This window comes from Vicugna pacos, chromosome 15, assembly GCF_048564905.1.
Source record: "Vicugna pacos chromosome 15, VicPac4, whole genome shotgun sequence".
NCBI classification, from domain to species: Eukaryota; Metazoa; Chordata; class Mammalia; order Artiodactyla; family Camelidae; genus Vicugna; species Vicugna pacos.
This window is the reverse complement of record NC_133001.1, coordinates 21,953,117-21,968,480: the sequence shown is the minus strand read 5'-3', so window position 1 is coordinate 21,968,480 and position 15,364 is coordinate 21,953,117. Positions and strand designations below refer to the sequence as shown.

Sequence of the window (15,364 nt, the reverse complement as noted above, 5' to 3'; positions counted from 1 at the left end):
TCAGATGGAGGAAGTGATTAACTATACCAAGGTGACTGAGAAGTCAAATGAAATGAGACCCAAAAAGGGATTTTTGGAGTTATTGATAGAACAGAGAAGAACAGTTTCAGTGGAGTGTAGGAATGAAACCAGATTACAATGACAAAGGATGGATGGGAAGTAAATAGAGATGGCAAAGGTAGATAACATTTTTTAATAGTTTGAGTGGGAAGAACAGGAGAGAGAAGAGGGTAGCTGGAGTGAAAAGAGGAATTTTAGAAGGTGGGATATGTTTAAGTATTGATGAGAAGGAGCCAGTGGAGAGAGAGGTTGAAAGTATATGGATGAAGATGATAGAGAATGGGGGAGAATGTAGAGTCATTGGCCCTTACAGCAAACCAGACTCTCTTGGTGCTGTCGGAGGAGGAAGGCAGGAAAGGACAGGTACAAAAGCAGAAAGGTTTGCAGATTTGGTGGCTGGAAGTTGGAGTTCTTTCTGATGTTTTCTTTCTTTCTTTTCTTTTCTTTTCTTTTTTTTCTCTGTGAAGGACGAGTTTGGAGAAGGCTTACAGTAGTCTCAAAATTCAGAAAACTGATTAGAGAAACAGAACTGCTTGCCAGTTAAGGCTGGAAGTATGAGTTTATCATCATCTGCCTGCCCAGTTTAGTGATTTTCCCCAATAACATTTAGCAGCCCACAATTGTATGATGTACAGACTGGTTTGATAGAATAGCAAAGAAGCAAGAGAATGTTTTGTATGTTAGTGGTAGTGATGGTGGTGGTTTTAGCTACTATTTGTTGAGGACTTCTCGCAACTTGTTTGCTTTATCTGTATTAACTCATGGAATTCTCTAAATAGAGATCATTGAGTTGAGAATGTTTGAAAGAAAATGGTTAAGGTCTATATTGGTTGAAGTCTAAGAGAAGAGGACTGATTAAAGAGCAGAGCTGTCAAGGGACTCAGATCCTGATGAGGTACAAGAACAATATGAAGCAAAGGATATGGAAGAACAGGAATGTTTAGATTCAAGATTTCAAAGAAAGAGTTCCAGATGGTGTTAGTTTCCCTGGGAATGGATGTCTGAACTACAAAAATTGGAAGAATCATTGGAGCAAAAGAGATGAAGTCCCTTTCTGTTATTCTTTGTGAAGTTGTATAGAAAACACTATTCAAGCCCCTTCTGTTGAGAATAGAGGAAGACCTTAAGTTTCTCCAGAAGACCTGGTCTGCTCATCATTAAAGACAGTGCCCAAAGTCTGGGGCTAATATCTTCTCAAACCAACTCTCAAGCATTTTTTTTCTCTCTTGAAGTTCAGGGTACTCTGCCAAAGGATAATAGCCCAGTATGCTTTCAGTCAGACCCTGAGGTGAACATTAGTTTCTTATGAGACCCTTCTAGGAAACAGGCTGTTCTTGGAAGACCCTGAAAGTTCAGTAGCCCTTCATGGAAAGTATTCTGAAGAGAGAGGTTTCTCAAGCTAGAGGAATTGGCAGGGATAATTATCAATCAAATATTTATGTCACTGAAATACTTATTGGCCCACTACTTCATAATCCATTTATTAGTGGTGAACAAAAAAGACAGGTTGTTAGTTTCATGCCTTCCCCTGCCTTAGTTTTTTCTGTATATGGTGTATTTGGGACTAGGGGTATATTGACCAGTAGATGAATATTGTCAGAGCATACTATTTAGAAGTAAATATCTAAACTCTTTCTGTGTTGCATTTATTAAAGTCACGAGAATATTGGACCTGAGAAATGAGAGGTTTTTTTCCCTAGTTCCTATAGGATTTTTAAGTTGTGAATTTTTCAACCAAAACCCCTTCTTACCCAGTATATTTAGTAAGAAGGAAATCAGAGCCAATGGAATGAATTTTTTATTATCTTACAGTTTTTCTCTTTCTTAGGCATTTTGCTGTTTGACTACAATGTAGCTAAGTGTAGGCTTCTTTTTATTTGTTTTTCAGAGGATTTGTGTTTCTTGAATCAAAAGATTCATATCATTCATCAGTCATGCAAAATTTTCAGGTATTTTCACGACTTTTTGTTCCCTTTCTCTCCTTGTAGAATGCCCATTAGACACATGCCATACCTTCTCATTCTAACCTCGATATTTCTTACTTATATTTTGCAAGTCTTTTTATCTCTACCTCATTCTGGGTAACTTTATCATATCTATTTCTAATTCTTAGAATTCTTTGTTCATCTGTGTTGATCTGCTGTTTAATTTGTCCATTGAGCTTCTAATTCCAATGATTATGTTTTTAAGCTTTGAAGTTCTACTTAGTTCTTTTTCAAATCTCCCTATTCTACTTTTCATTGAGTTTTGTTCTTTATAGCTCTAATGACTTCTTTAATCATTTTAGACATACTTATTTAATTATTTTAGAGAATCATATGTAGGCATTCTGTTATTTCAAATAATAGTGTTCTATGTGTTGATTTTTGTTCTTGATGGATCATTTACTTGTATTTTATGCTTTATACTATAAGAGCATCTTCAGATGGCTTTTTTATTCTGTGGAAATCCCATGGAACCCAGAGAAATTTTTTTGTTCGCTTGCACCAGATCCACAAAACTATGACAGGCCTAGTACCAACCAATATTTCTGTTCATTTTTCAGTAAATGTAAGATTTGGATTTCTATCCCATGCAAGTTAAAGGCCCAGGAATTCAACCATGGGGAGTTCTGTTTTTATGCAGTATTTTACTTCCAACACCCTAAGGTCCAAGGCTTCAACTTCTATAGTAAAGTAAAAGCCAATTCATTTGCTGTTTCCAGATCAAATAACATTGCCCCAAAGTTGATGCAAAGTTAACTCACTTGCTTATCACTCTACCTTTCCTTTCCTCTTTGTTTCTAGTATCCAGAGATTTTCTTTTTCTGTATGTGAACTCATCTATGGTTATCACTTACTTTTATGTTTAATGTAGCATTCCTGTATAAGACGGTTTCTGCATTAGCTCTGTCTGCCGTACTACTGGAACTGGACCTTTAAGGAGTGAACTTCTAACTTTAAAATATTAGACATCATGGGAACAAAAGGGAGTAATCTGGGCAATTAAGAGCTTTTTTTAGAATCTTCATATCACATAAGTGGCCATTGATGTTGTCACTTTGAGTTTAGCCCAATGGAACTGTTTCAGGCTTTGATCTCCAGAACTCTAAGATAATAAATTTGTGTTATTTAAAAAAAAAAAGCCTATTTGATATTTAAATGCAAAAAGGGGTTTTTCAACACAGCTGAAGCTCTTCATGTTTCTTTTTGACAAGCTGTGAATAATGTAGGAGGTCACAGCTTCCCTCATAATCAAATATAGTAAAGAGATATATTGTATTTTTTAACAGTAGTTGAAGAAATTAACAATAGAGTCATTGGAGAGATAATAACTAATGCACAAGGAGGATGTACACTCTTTCCACCCACCCTCAGTTTTTATATGTTAAATAGAACAGGCCTTGCTCATAGGCAGAGAATGGAATTGTCTGCATGAATAATTTGAATAGCCAGCAAGACACATTTTATCTGATGTTTGAAATGCTACTCTTTGCAATTTTTTACTTTGTGCTAAGCAGAATCTCTTTTGAAATTTACAGATTCATACGAAGGGTAATATATCAAATCCCTAATTCTCCAGAGTGAATTATATATTCATTAATTCAGTAAGCATTTACTGAGTGCCAAGTTTGAGATCATAAAATGGATGACACAGAACTTGTCCTCAAGGGGTTCACTGTCTAGTGGATTGACAAACAAGTAAACAGATAAATTAAAATGGTAACAAGATGTCTTCTGTGATCTTTCTACCTCTTAAGATCTCTAGGTAAAACTAAACTTCCTTCTACAGACCGTGAGAACTTCAATGCCTCATCCAGTAGTTCTGTCAGCTTCGGAAGATGGGGACTTAAACTTTTTTATGGTCACTCCCAGCTCTAAACTTTTGCTTCTGCCAAACTAGTTCTGTTTACCACAAGGCTTCTGTTGTCCCTGTTTCCAGAACTGCTTTAACCCAAACATGGAGCCTGGCTTTTTTCCTAAATTTCCATACAGCAAGCCATTCACACAAGGTTTTTGTATGTGTGTGTCAATAAAATGAAAACAGGTTCAGGGAGAGAAAGGGATTTATATGCTCAAAATACAGACAACTTAAAATTTAACATCAAATATCTATTTTCCTAAGATCCATTTCTGCATGGTTATTATTGAGCTTACTGTCTAATAGGGCAGTCAGACATTCGACAACTCTATCTCTAGGTATTTAATTATAATTTTGTTAAATGCTTTAATAGGATCAGAGGTGCTCTGATTGTGTAAAACAGGGGGGGCCTAGCCTAGACTGGAAGGTCTAGAAAGATTTTTTTGAGGAAGTAGCACTTGATGAATGAGGAGTTGGGGAGAAGGATAATAGAAATAATCTGGTTAGGAAAACAGTGAGTAGAGGCTTGAGGTGGGGAAAGAACTTGACTTGTTTGAGAAGCTCAGAAAAGACCAGTGTGATCAGGGAGAGAAAGTAGGAGTGCAGATAAGGCTGAGAAGGCAAGCAGAGTTAGATCACATAGTACGTTGTAAACTGGGTTAAGAATTTTGGATTTTATCCTAAAAGCTATTTCAGATAGATGAATACCATGCTGCAGGCAGTAACCAAATACTTGGGTGAGCTGAAGTGGCAACATTAGGGTCTTAAAGTCTTGAAGTCAACTCGTTACGTACATCCCAGGCAGAGATATCAGTAGTGGAAAGCTCTGAAGTTTTCAGTGGGCCCAGTTAGGCCAAGGAGCAATGAGTACATTGCAGTGGGAGCACAGAAAGTGTGGATTATGGCAGGAGAAGAGACAAGGTGGTAAACTGAGACCAGCTTACAAAGTCATGTATCTATGTATGTTGGTGGTAGTGATGGCAATAGTGTTAGCTCATCCCTAGCCATAGAGAATGGGCTGCCTTTCTGGACTCAGAACCTGAGTAATTCAGTTGTTCAGTTGTTGCTTTGTTTTGTTTTATAAATTAATCTTTTCTATTTTGAGATAATTGTAGATTCACAAGTAGTGGTAGAAATAATATAGAGGAATCCCTTGTACCCTTACCTTATTTTCCCATGATTGGTATTATTTGTGGTCCAATATCACAATCAGGATATTTACATTGATATAGTCAAGCAGAATAAGAACATTTCCATCACTACAAGGATTCCTCCTGTTGCTCTTTATAGTCACATTCACTTCCCTGACCCTTGCCATGTCCCTAATCCCTGGGTATGACTAATCTGTTCTCTATTTTTACAATTTTATCATTTCAAGACTGTTATATAAATGAAATCAAACAGGATGTAACCTTTTGGTATTGGCTCTTTTCACTCAGCATAATTCCCTAGAGATTCATCCAAGTTGTCAGATGTATCAATAGTTTGTTCCCTTTTATTGCTGAATAGCATTCCATGGTATAGATGTACCATAGTTTGTTTAACCATTCATCCACTGAAGGACATCTGGGTTGTTTTTGTCTATTCCAAATAAAGCTGCTATGAGCATTCATCTACAGGTTTTTGTGTGAACATAAGTTTTAATTTCTCTGGGATAAATGCCCAGGACTGCAATTGCTGGGTCATGCTGGGTTGCTTTGTTTAGTTTTATAAATAAAAAACCACCAAACTGTTTTCCAGAGTGGCTGTACCATTTTACATTCCCACCAGCAATGTATGACTAATCCAGTTTTTCTGTATCTTGCCAACATTTGGTGTTGCCATTACTGTTTGTTTTAACCATTCTGATTAGTGTGTAGCAATATCTCATTGTGGATTTAATTTGCATTTGTCAAATGGCTAATGATGTTAATTATGTTTTCATGTGCTTGTTGGCCACCTTCATGTCTTCTTTGGTGAAATTTCTGCTCCTGTTTTTTATCTGCTTTCTAATGGATTGCTTGGTTTTTTGCTTTTGAGTTTTGGGAGTTTTTTATATATTCCAGTTATGATTCCTTTGTCAGATATATGACTTGCATATATTTTCTTGTTTATAGCTTGTCTTTTCATCCTCTTCATCCATAGTCTCTTTTGCAAAGTAAAAGTTTTTAATTTTGATAAGCTCCAACTTGTGAACTTTTCCTTTTGTGGGTCAAACTTTTGGTGTCATATCTAAGAACTCTGCCTAGTCCTAGATTCAGAGATTTTTTTTCTGAAAGTTTTATAGATTTGTATTTTGCATTTAAGTCCATGATCCATTTTGAGTTAATTTTTGTACAAGGTGTGACATTTAGGTTAAAGTTTGTATTTTTGCCTATGAATGTCCAATTAATTCAGTTTTAAATAACACCACTTGAAGGCCACCAAGAGTTTAGTCAAAGTAGCGATGTTCGGAACCCAGTCATTTCATTAATAGTCTTTTCTCAAACATGGAATAGAAAGGCACATACTGGTACCATCCACTCTTGTGGTCCACTGTAAGCCAACACTTGAATGAGAAGACGTATCTTTCAAGAAGAAAGAGTAAATTTTATGGATAGTTCTTTTATGGATAGTCCATAATTAGTAATACAAGAATGTATTTGACTGATTCTGCTAGAATATGGTCCTGCCAAAAATACACCTAATTTACTTTATGCAGAACACTTACAATAGTAGGCATCTGTAATTGTCTTTGACTACTCAGTGTTTGAACCCATGTGCTAAATTTGGGAAATCCCCCATTGTCTAGGACTTGGTAAGAAGTAAGTTCTAACTTCTGAAGCCTAAGGAGTCACCCTGTACTCACTCCCCTGACAGCCTTGTGACCCAGGCTTGGCCACCATGTACTTTGAATCTTGAGCAAGTAATGCCAAGGTGAAGGGATGATGGATGATGCTGGATCTATGGTAGCTATAGTATAGGCAGGCTGTGTTATCACAGAGAGATGGTTGCCTACAGTGACCACTATGACAAGTAGAAGAGATGCCATACGTTGGTGTGGCAGCATCATCTTAACCAGACTGTTTCGCTACCCTGTCTCCCTTTTTTTTTTTTTTTTTTTTTTTTTGGAGGAGGTACTGGGGATTGAACCTAGGATCTGGTGCATGCTAAGCATGCACTCTACCACTTGAGCTATACCCTTCCCCCACTACCCTGACTCCCTTAATTGCAGCTTGTTATCTGAGAATGTTTCTTATATTTTCTCATCAAATCTGTGAGTTACCTGATACTTTCCAATAAATTTATCTTTAAGTTAGCCATAAATGGTTACTGAGAATAAAGAACACTGACATATCAAGAACCCTCACTTGGTACTTTTAGCAAATGGGTCTAAGGCAGTGGTTTAGAGAGCTCCCACCCCCAGAGTTTCCTATACAGTAGGTGTAGAGTAGGGCCTGACAATTTGCATTTCTGACAGATTCCCAGGTGGTCAAGTGACTACACAGTCTTCATCAAGATTGGTGTGGTTTTATAGTTTTCTCTCAAATAACTGATTGGTATTTCATTGTTTGAAAATACTACAATTTGCTTATCCACTCATCTATTGATGAACACTTAAGCTATTTCCAGTTTCTGGCTGTTACAGATAAAGCTGCTATGAACATTAGTACATAAGTCTTTATGGACATATATTTCCTTTCCTTTGGAGTAAATACCTGGGAGTTGAATGGCTGGATCATATGGTAGATATATGTATAACTTTTTAAGAAACTGCAAGCTGTTGTCCAATGTGGTTATGCCATTTTACATTTTTGCCAACAGCGTATGAGAGTTCAAGTAGCTCTGCACCCTTGCCTACTTGGTATGGTCAATCTTTTTAGCTTTTCTAGTAGGCGTGTAGTAGTAGTCCATTGTGCTTCCAATTCACATTTTCCTAATAACTAATAATGATGCGCATCCTTTTGAGTGCTAATTTAGCATCCATATATCTTTCTTGATGACACATCTATTAAAATCTTTTGTCCCCTTTTGGGGGCCCTGTGTTCTCATTATTGAGTTTTGAGAGTTCTTTATATATTCTGGGCATAAATCGTATACCCTATAGGTGATTTGCAGTCTGTTCTCTCCCAGTCTGTGGTCCTTTATTTTTCCATCATTCTCTTCATAGGTAGAGAGTCATTTTTGCAAAAATTATCAAGAGCCCCATCAGTTTTCCTAATGACCTCCCTTAATTGCTTAATATTCAAATTATTCCTTTTTGAAGCACCTTCTTTTTCTATTTTCTCTGCTTCTATTGCTAACTGGTATGATTGCAGAGCCTCACTTGCCAACAGCATTGCATGTGATTTGAAGAGTTCTCTAATATCACTTTCATAAACTTCATGAAATCTTATACCTGTTGTAAGATTTGCAATTCTTTTTGATTCATTTGACTTACATTTGATGAATATTTTTGGATGTGTACCACAATCTCAAAGTTCATACCAATGAGAATGTCAACTGAAGGACCACTAAATGAGATAGGGTGGGGAAAATAAGTACTAGTGTTTTGCATAGGAAAATATTTGAGTAGGGACTCATTTTGTAAATGATCAATTCATTAGAGAAAAGTTTTGTGTTATTACTTTTGCTTCCATATGCAAGCATGTATTTATGTAATAAATACTCAAAAACAAGGTCCTGAAAGAGAACACCCTTTCCTCTCTTTCTGTTTTATCTCTTATCTTGATCCCCGCTCATTCATTCTGCTCCTTCTGACATTCTGTCCGTTTCTTGTTCAAGCCAAGCTTTTTCACAATGCAAGAGCACCTACTCTTTCTTCTAACCTAGTAAGTGGGCCAAGAATTTAGACTTACTCTAAGAACAACAGAAACAAAAGACAAGTTTTTAATCAGGAAAATGGTATCACTTGATTTAAACTTTCAAAGAAGCCCTCTGACTCTGAATGGAGACTAGATTATACAGGGGTAAGAATGGAAATAAGAAAACTATTAGGAGGCTGTTTTAGCAATCTGGTGAGAGATGATGATGGCTTGTATCAGGGTGAGATGGTGAGAAATGGTCAGATTTTAGAAATATTTTGGCGGTAGAACCAACAAAATTTGATGGTAGAATGTGGTGTGAGAGAGAAGAGTCACAGATGACTCCAAGATTTCTGTCTTTGGTAATAGCATGTAAGAAACAGTCATTCATAAACACAGAAGACAAGACCAGTTTTGAGAAAAAGCAGTCATGAGTTACATACTGGCCATATTAAGTTTGCCTGCAAGATCCTCAGTGAAGAAAGACTCAAGCAGGTTTTTGGATATTAGCTTCTAGAGTCAGTGGTAGGAACTAAGCTGGAGCTATAAATTTGGAAGTTGTCAGCATATAGATTTTAGTATGTTTAATGGTAAGGGACCAAATAAGATCACTTAGAAAATAGTATAGATAGAAAAGAGAGTAAAACCTTGAGGCTCCAAGTGGAACAGAGCAAGAAAAACAAACAGAGTCTGAGAAAAGGAAAACCAGGACAGAGTGGTGTTAGGGGTCCTCAAGACCATTTCCCCATTCAGATATTCACCAGGAGACTCGCTGGAATCAGCATACAGTTGTACTCACAGTACTCTACTAAATACATGGTACTAGTCATAAAGGAAAAAGACACGGGTGGAGTCTGGAGGAATCCCTGGGCAGATTCCCTTATGCCATCTTCCTCCTGTAACGGGTCATGCAGAGCACACTCTTCCCCCAGCAAGGAAAATGCAGCAATGTGTAGGGTACTGGGGTGTTTCTGCCCAGGAAAACTCATTAGAGACACAGTACCAAGATATTGATTGGGATCTGGCCATCTAGGCACCTCCTGCCTACAAAATTTCAGGTTCTCAGAAGGAAAGCAGATGTTCAGCATAAACTACATTGTTTCAGCGTAGGCAAGGTAAGCCACTGTTATCACTTAGGGAACAATAGGGACACTCCTGAAAATCAAGTTCTCAGTTGCTAGCCAAGGCCTGACCTTACAGGCCCCTTCAAAAGCTAGCAGTCTCTGGCCTGCTATGTTAACACTTTTCTGCACAGAGTAGTATCACAGAAGCTAAGAGAAGAGAATGTTTCCAAGGACAGAGATGCTGCTGAAGAATCAAGTAAGATAAGGACCAAAGTGGCCAATGGAATTGGCGATACAGAGGTCATTGTTAACCTTGACACACAATTTCAGAGGCATAGTAGAACAGGGAAGCTGGATTGGAGAGAATTTAAGAGGGACTTGTTGGTGAAGGAGTGGAGACAGCATGTAGAGACAGGCTATTTCAAGAAGTTTTCTGTGAGGAGAGGGAAAGAGAGAAAGTAGCTTAAAGAGGATAAAGTCAAGAAAAAGTTTTTTACAGATGAGGGATACTAGCACATGTTTGTTTGAGATTAGAAAGGGATAGATGATGATGTGGGGAGAGGGGTCGGATCCAGGGCAGGAGTGAAATGATGGGAGAAGATCCTCCATTGAAATAGAAGCGAAGAAGGAGAAAATGTTGTACAGGTGTGGGAAGAATTATAGATTTGGGAATCAGAAGATGAGCAACTTCTGATGTCTTCTGTTTTCTCAGAGACGTATAAGGCAGTGTCCTCAGTTGAGAGTGGAGGGTTGTGGAAAAGATGGGAAAGGTGTGAACGTAAAGTAGAAAGTTGGGAATTTGTAGAGGAAGGAGAAAAATAATTTGGGAATGAGAACATATAAATTAGGAAGCTGGCAGGAGAGAGGTCATTCTAGGGCTTAAAGAGGACTCTATAATTATATTCTAAATGTTTTATTAATGAAAGGCAATAACTTGAATTTACATCAAACTCTACTAAGCTCTACTTCAAAAGGAAACTGTTGTATAGGTAGCAGTTAAAAATAGTCATGAAATGATCAGGACTTCAACCAAATATTCTTGTTTGTTAGCCTAAAACAAGTTTAATGCAACAATTTCATACTTAAATTACCACTGGACGACTGAAACTCAGTGACCAACTAATCTCTCCCAGGCTAGTAAACGCACGAAATATACCTCTAAAATTATGCTATGACTTCCGCCATCAAACAAAACAGGAAGAGTGGTTATGTTAGCTGATAGTGTTAGATGGTCTGTCATGTTGAGTTTCCGTTACATTCTGAGTATCAATTTGGTGAATTATGTGGCAGTTATTTCTGTATACATATATATTTTTTCAACACTGACATGACAGGAGTGCCTTTCCATTTTCACGGAAGTGTCTCATGAACATGAGACATAAAGTATATTCAAAAGAAGCTTCAAGAACCTTTGCTGCCTGAAGGATACATTTCAGCGCGTGTACTGACTCTCAGTTTGCTGAACTCTAGCTGCAGCACTTACTTGTCTCAGAGAACTGCTCTGCTCCTCCCATTTATCCCATTGTTACTTTCAATTGTGAGATGAAAATGTTCTCTTTAAAATAAACTGGCTTCTCTAAATAAAGAAATGTCCAAATAGCTACGTTAGTCTCTAATTTAATCTCAAGTTAAATCAGAAAAAAAAAAAAAGATTTCAGTATATGAAGCACTTAAGTTAAGCCTGCAGTGACCTTGGTGTTTTTCTCAGTACATAAATCAGTATTATCAAATTTCTGTTTTCTAGCTTGCAAGATGATTAAACTCAGAGTCTGCCTTTCCTAGACACAGTTAATTCAGGGCTATCAATTTTTACTTGTATGAACTTTATAATGTGTAGCTTTGCATGCATTTCCAAAGTATTTTTATGTTAATTGGGGAGTGGGGTATAACACTTTGAGAGATAAAGGGGAGGAAGGAGGATTGAATAGGCAAAGTCTTCAGACCTGGAGGCTGAGCTGACACTTGCGAAAGAAAAGTCGGAAAGAAACAGGGCTGGACTGGGAGAGCCTCAGACTGATGCAGATGTAGCAAAGTCTTAGACGGCCCAGTGGGGAGCTCCAGAGCAAAGGCTGCCTGATAGAGAAGCTCTGGGTTGGGTGGAAATGGTGAGGTCTAATGATACTGCCGTGCTCAGTCATTGGTGGGATGCTGTGCTGGGAACATGACGACCTCAGCTTGAGCACTGATGTGGTAGGTCCCAAAGGTGCTTCAGCTGGAAGCTGTTGGCTAACTACATTCTTCCCGCCGAAGGGAGGTCCAAGCAACGCATCTTCATGCTGGCAACACCAGCTGTGCCGCTTTCCTAATGTTGCTCTCCTCAAATGCTTCAGTTCTGTTCGAAGTTCCTCCTTTTGGCCAATCCCTTATCTCTCTATTAAACACTCTTAGCAGATTCATCTTCCTACGGGACCATTTTTACCCTAGATTTTGCTCAAAAAAATATTCAGTGTCTCCCTATTAACAAAATTTAGCCCAGACTCTTTAACCTGGTTCTCAAGCCTAACACAGGATTGGCTTCAACCTACCATTCTATTTTTATCTAACTTTGTGTCCTCTCTGGTCAATCCATGTGGAGCCTACTTGCAGTCTCTCTAACATTTCATTTATAGTTACATATTTCTTGTCGCTTACATAATACCTTCTATTCTATTTGGCATGCCGTTCTCCCCTCTATCAAAACCCAGCCCATCTTTCAAGGCCCCAGTTTACATTCCATTTCCTACAGAAAGTCTGAATCTTCTTTGGACACAGTTCAATAGGTCTCTCACTTACTCATTTTCTTCCTTGTTTTATTGCTCAAGTTTTAATGTATGTCTTTTTCTTAGCTGTATTGTCATTTCCTCTGGGATAACAGGAGCATAATGTTAGTTTTTTCTCTGCAAGTACTCCATGATTGAATGAAGAGAGAGATGAATGAGGGAAGATAGCTGGTAAGAAGCCACTACAGAAATGCAAACAATAGAAGAGAAACAGATCTACAGAGTGATGCAGGAAAATACACCGGCAAAGGAAAGAATATCCCGTGTGACTGTTGTGTGGGAGCGAATGGCCCTCTTCACTTTATGTTTCTTTCTTAGGTACAGATGAGGGCAGAGTTCTTCACCCAAAGTACAGAGATGTTTAGGCTATTATGGACAGTCTTTGGAGGAGCTTGATGATCAAAAACTATTTGAAATATATATAAATTTGTATTCATGTGTATGTGATTTTTCTTGCAGTAGGATCCATAGCTTTCATCTGATTTGATTCTCAAAGAGGTCCGTGATCATAAAACGATTTAAAACCACTTGACCAGGATTTGGGCCCTTGGTAGAGGAGAGATTAAGCAGGATTGAGTGTGATTTAGAAAGTAGGAGATCATTGATAATCTTAAAAAAAAGATTTCTATTTGACACAACATTGTAAAATGATTATAAATCAATAAAAAATGTTTAAAAAAAGATTTCTAAAGAAAGAAGAAAGCAAAAGCCAGATTTCCAGGAATTAAGGACTGAGTGAGTGGTGAGGAAGTGGAGGTAGCAAATACAGATTTTCTTTCCAGAAATATATCAGTGATTGAGAAGGGAGATATATGATAATTTGAGAAACAGGAAGATCAGGGCAAGTTTTTTTGCTTGCTTGTTTGTCTTTTGGATAGGAGATACTTGAGCCTATCTACAGAGGAAGAGGTAAAATGGGGATAATTAATAGAAGAAGTAGGTGGGGAAGTGTTGGTAGTCTGGGCTTATGTTGTACCAGCAACCCCAAAAGAATAGTGACTTAAAACGTAAAAGTTTCTTTCTTGCTAATGCAAACTCTACTATAAATTGCTGTCCTCCATGCTGAGTCCCATTGATCCAGGCTGCTTTAACCTTTAGGCTATATGCTCATGACTGAAGGAGAAGAGAAAGACAAGGGAGTGATACAAGAGAATGTCACTGCCACCACTGTGAAGTGACACCTGTTACTTCTACTCATGTTTCACTAGCCAGAACTACTCACATTGTCACACTTAATTGGGGTAGGGGACAGAAAATGTCGAATAAATATGAAAAGGAATTTGATCATATAGTTTATCTTTGCTACATGAAGGGGTCAAGAAAAAAGCAAAGGGAATTCTGGGAAGTTGGAAATGGCATAGTTTTTAATATCCCCATATCTTCCTATAAAAACAGAGCAAGTTGGATAGCAAAACTTAAACCCCATGAACATCCATAACGAGTTTAGCAAGCAGTAAGCTCCCATGTATACATTGGTGGGGACACATCATAAAAGCAACAAGATTTACATGTAGAAAGAAGCAGAGAAAGCCAAAACAAAACAAAACATCAAATTACCAGAAGATGCCCCCAGAAAAAGGAGTCCCATTTGGTGTATAAAGCTCAGAGAGTTCATCTGAGGCTAGCAGTCAAAATTGGTGAGAAGCTTTGTGGGCTACATTTCTCAGGTGAACAGAAGGGAACTGTGGGAAGATGAGATGATACTAGAATGGTCCATGCTCTGTGCACTCTCAGAACCAACCTGAGCTTCCTTCCAGGACTAAGCCCTGCATGAGAGAGAAGTTGCTAGGACAGGACTTAAAACAGGCCACATTTTATAACTACCACAGGTAGTATTAATTATAGAAACTCCAAATCTGAGAATTTGTCATCTCATCTATTTTCCATACCAATTATATTCAGTAATATTGTCTAATTTTACATGTAAGAGAGCTTGCAATGAGCTACATGGCACCATTAAGATACTTTGGTAATAAAATGCAGTCAACACAGCGACCCTTTACATTTGATCATAAATTCTCTCCCATTATCAAATTTCCAAGAAAAATGAAAGGCTAAATATTAAAACCCCTTGCAAATTAAAGCCCAAAGAAATTAATGGCTGAAGTCAGATTCTCTTGCCCTTGAGATTTAAACTTCAGAGAAATTAATATCCAGAATTCATTCTTTTCACTTCATATGTCATTCAATCTCTTTTTATTTGAATAAAGATAGATTTATTTACAGAACTACATACTACACAGAGTGTAGGCTGTTTCAAAAGGCAAGAGAAAGGCCACAAGTTATAGGGGTTGGGTGCACTCAGTCTTAATTAGAGGAGTACTTAAGGCTTAAGTAGGGCTGGAATTTTTGGTAAATAGTTGTAGGCTGCACAGAAATTGTATTCGTTTATTTATTTTTTCACGGAAGGATTTTTTTTAATTAGTCAGTTACAGTGTGTCAATTTCTGGTGTACAGCATAATGTCCCCGTCATGCATATACATACATATACTCGTTTTCATATTCTTTTTCATTAAAGGTTATCACAAGGTATTGAATATAGTTCCCTGTTCTATACAATCTATTTTTACATATAGTGGTTAACATTTGCAAATCTCAAACTCCCAAATTTATCCCTTCCCACCCACTTCCCCCTGGTAACCATAAGATTGTTTACTATGTCTGCAAGTCTGTTTCTGTTTTGTAGATGAGTTCATTAGTGTTCTCTTTTTTCTTTTTCTTTTTTAGATTCCGCATATGCATGATATCATACGGTATTTTTCTTTTCTCTTTCTGACTTACTTCGCTTAGAATGACTACCTCCAGGTCCATTCATATTGCTGCAAATGGCATTATTTTATTCATTTTTCTTGCTGAGTTGTATTAGATTAACATCAA

General features: G+C 37.5%; 1 protein-coding gene across 5 annotated transcripts in view; it reads left to right on the top strand.

The window, feature by feature from the left end:
• The window catches only part of ACYP2 (acylphosphatase 2), a 219,702-nt gene that overhangs the window by 1,618 nt on the left and 202,720 nt on the right, over nucleotides 1-15,364 (top strand). The window contains exon 2 of one of the 5 annotated variants that reach the window (XM_072937742.1): nucleotides 1,949-2,009. The exons of 2 other annotated variants lie outside the window; for them this stretch is intronic. In XM_072937742.1, coding sequence (XP_072793843.1) covers nucleotides 1,949-2,009 — 61 coding nt within the window. Of the gene's footprint in view, nucleotides 1-1,948; nucleotides 2,010-15,225; nucleotides 15,241-15,364 lie in introns of those variants that run through there. 2 more of the 5 variants (XM_072937744.1, XM_072937746.1) reach the window with 2 other exon arrangements.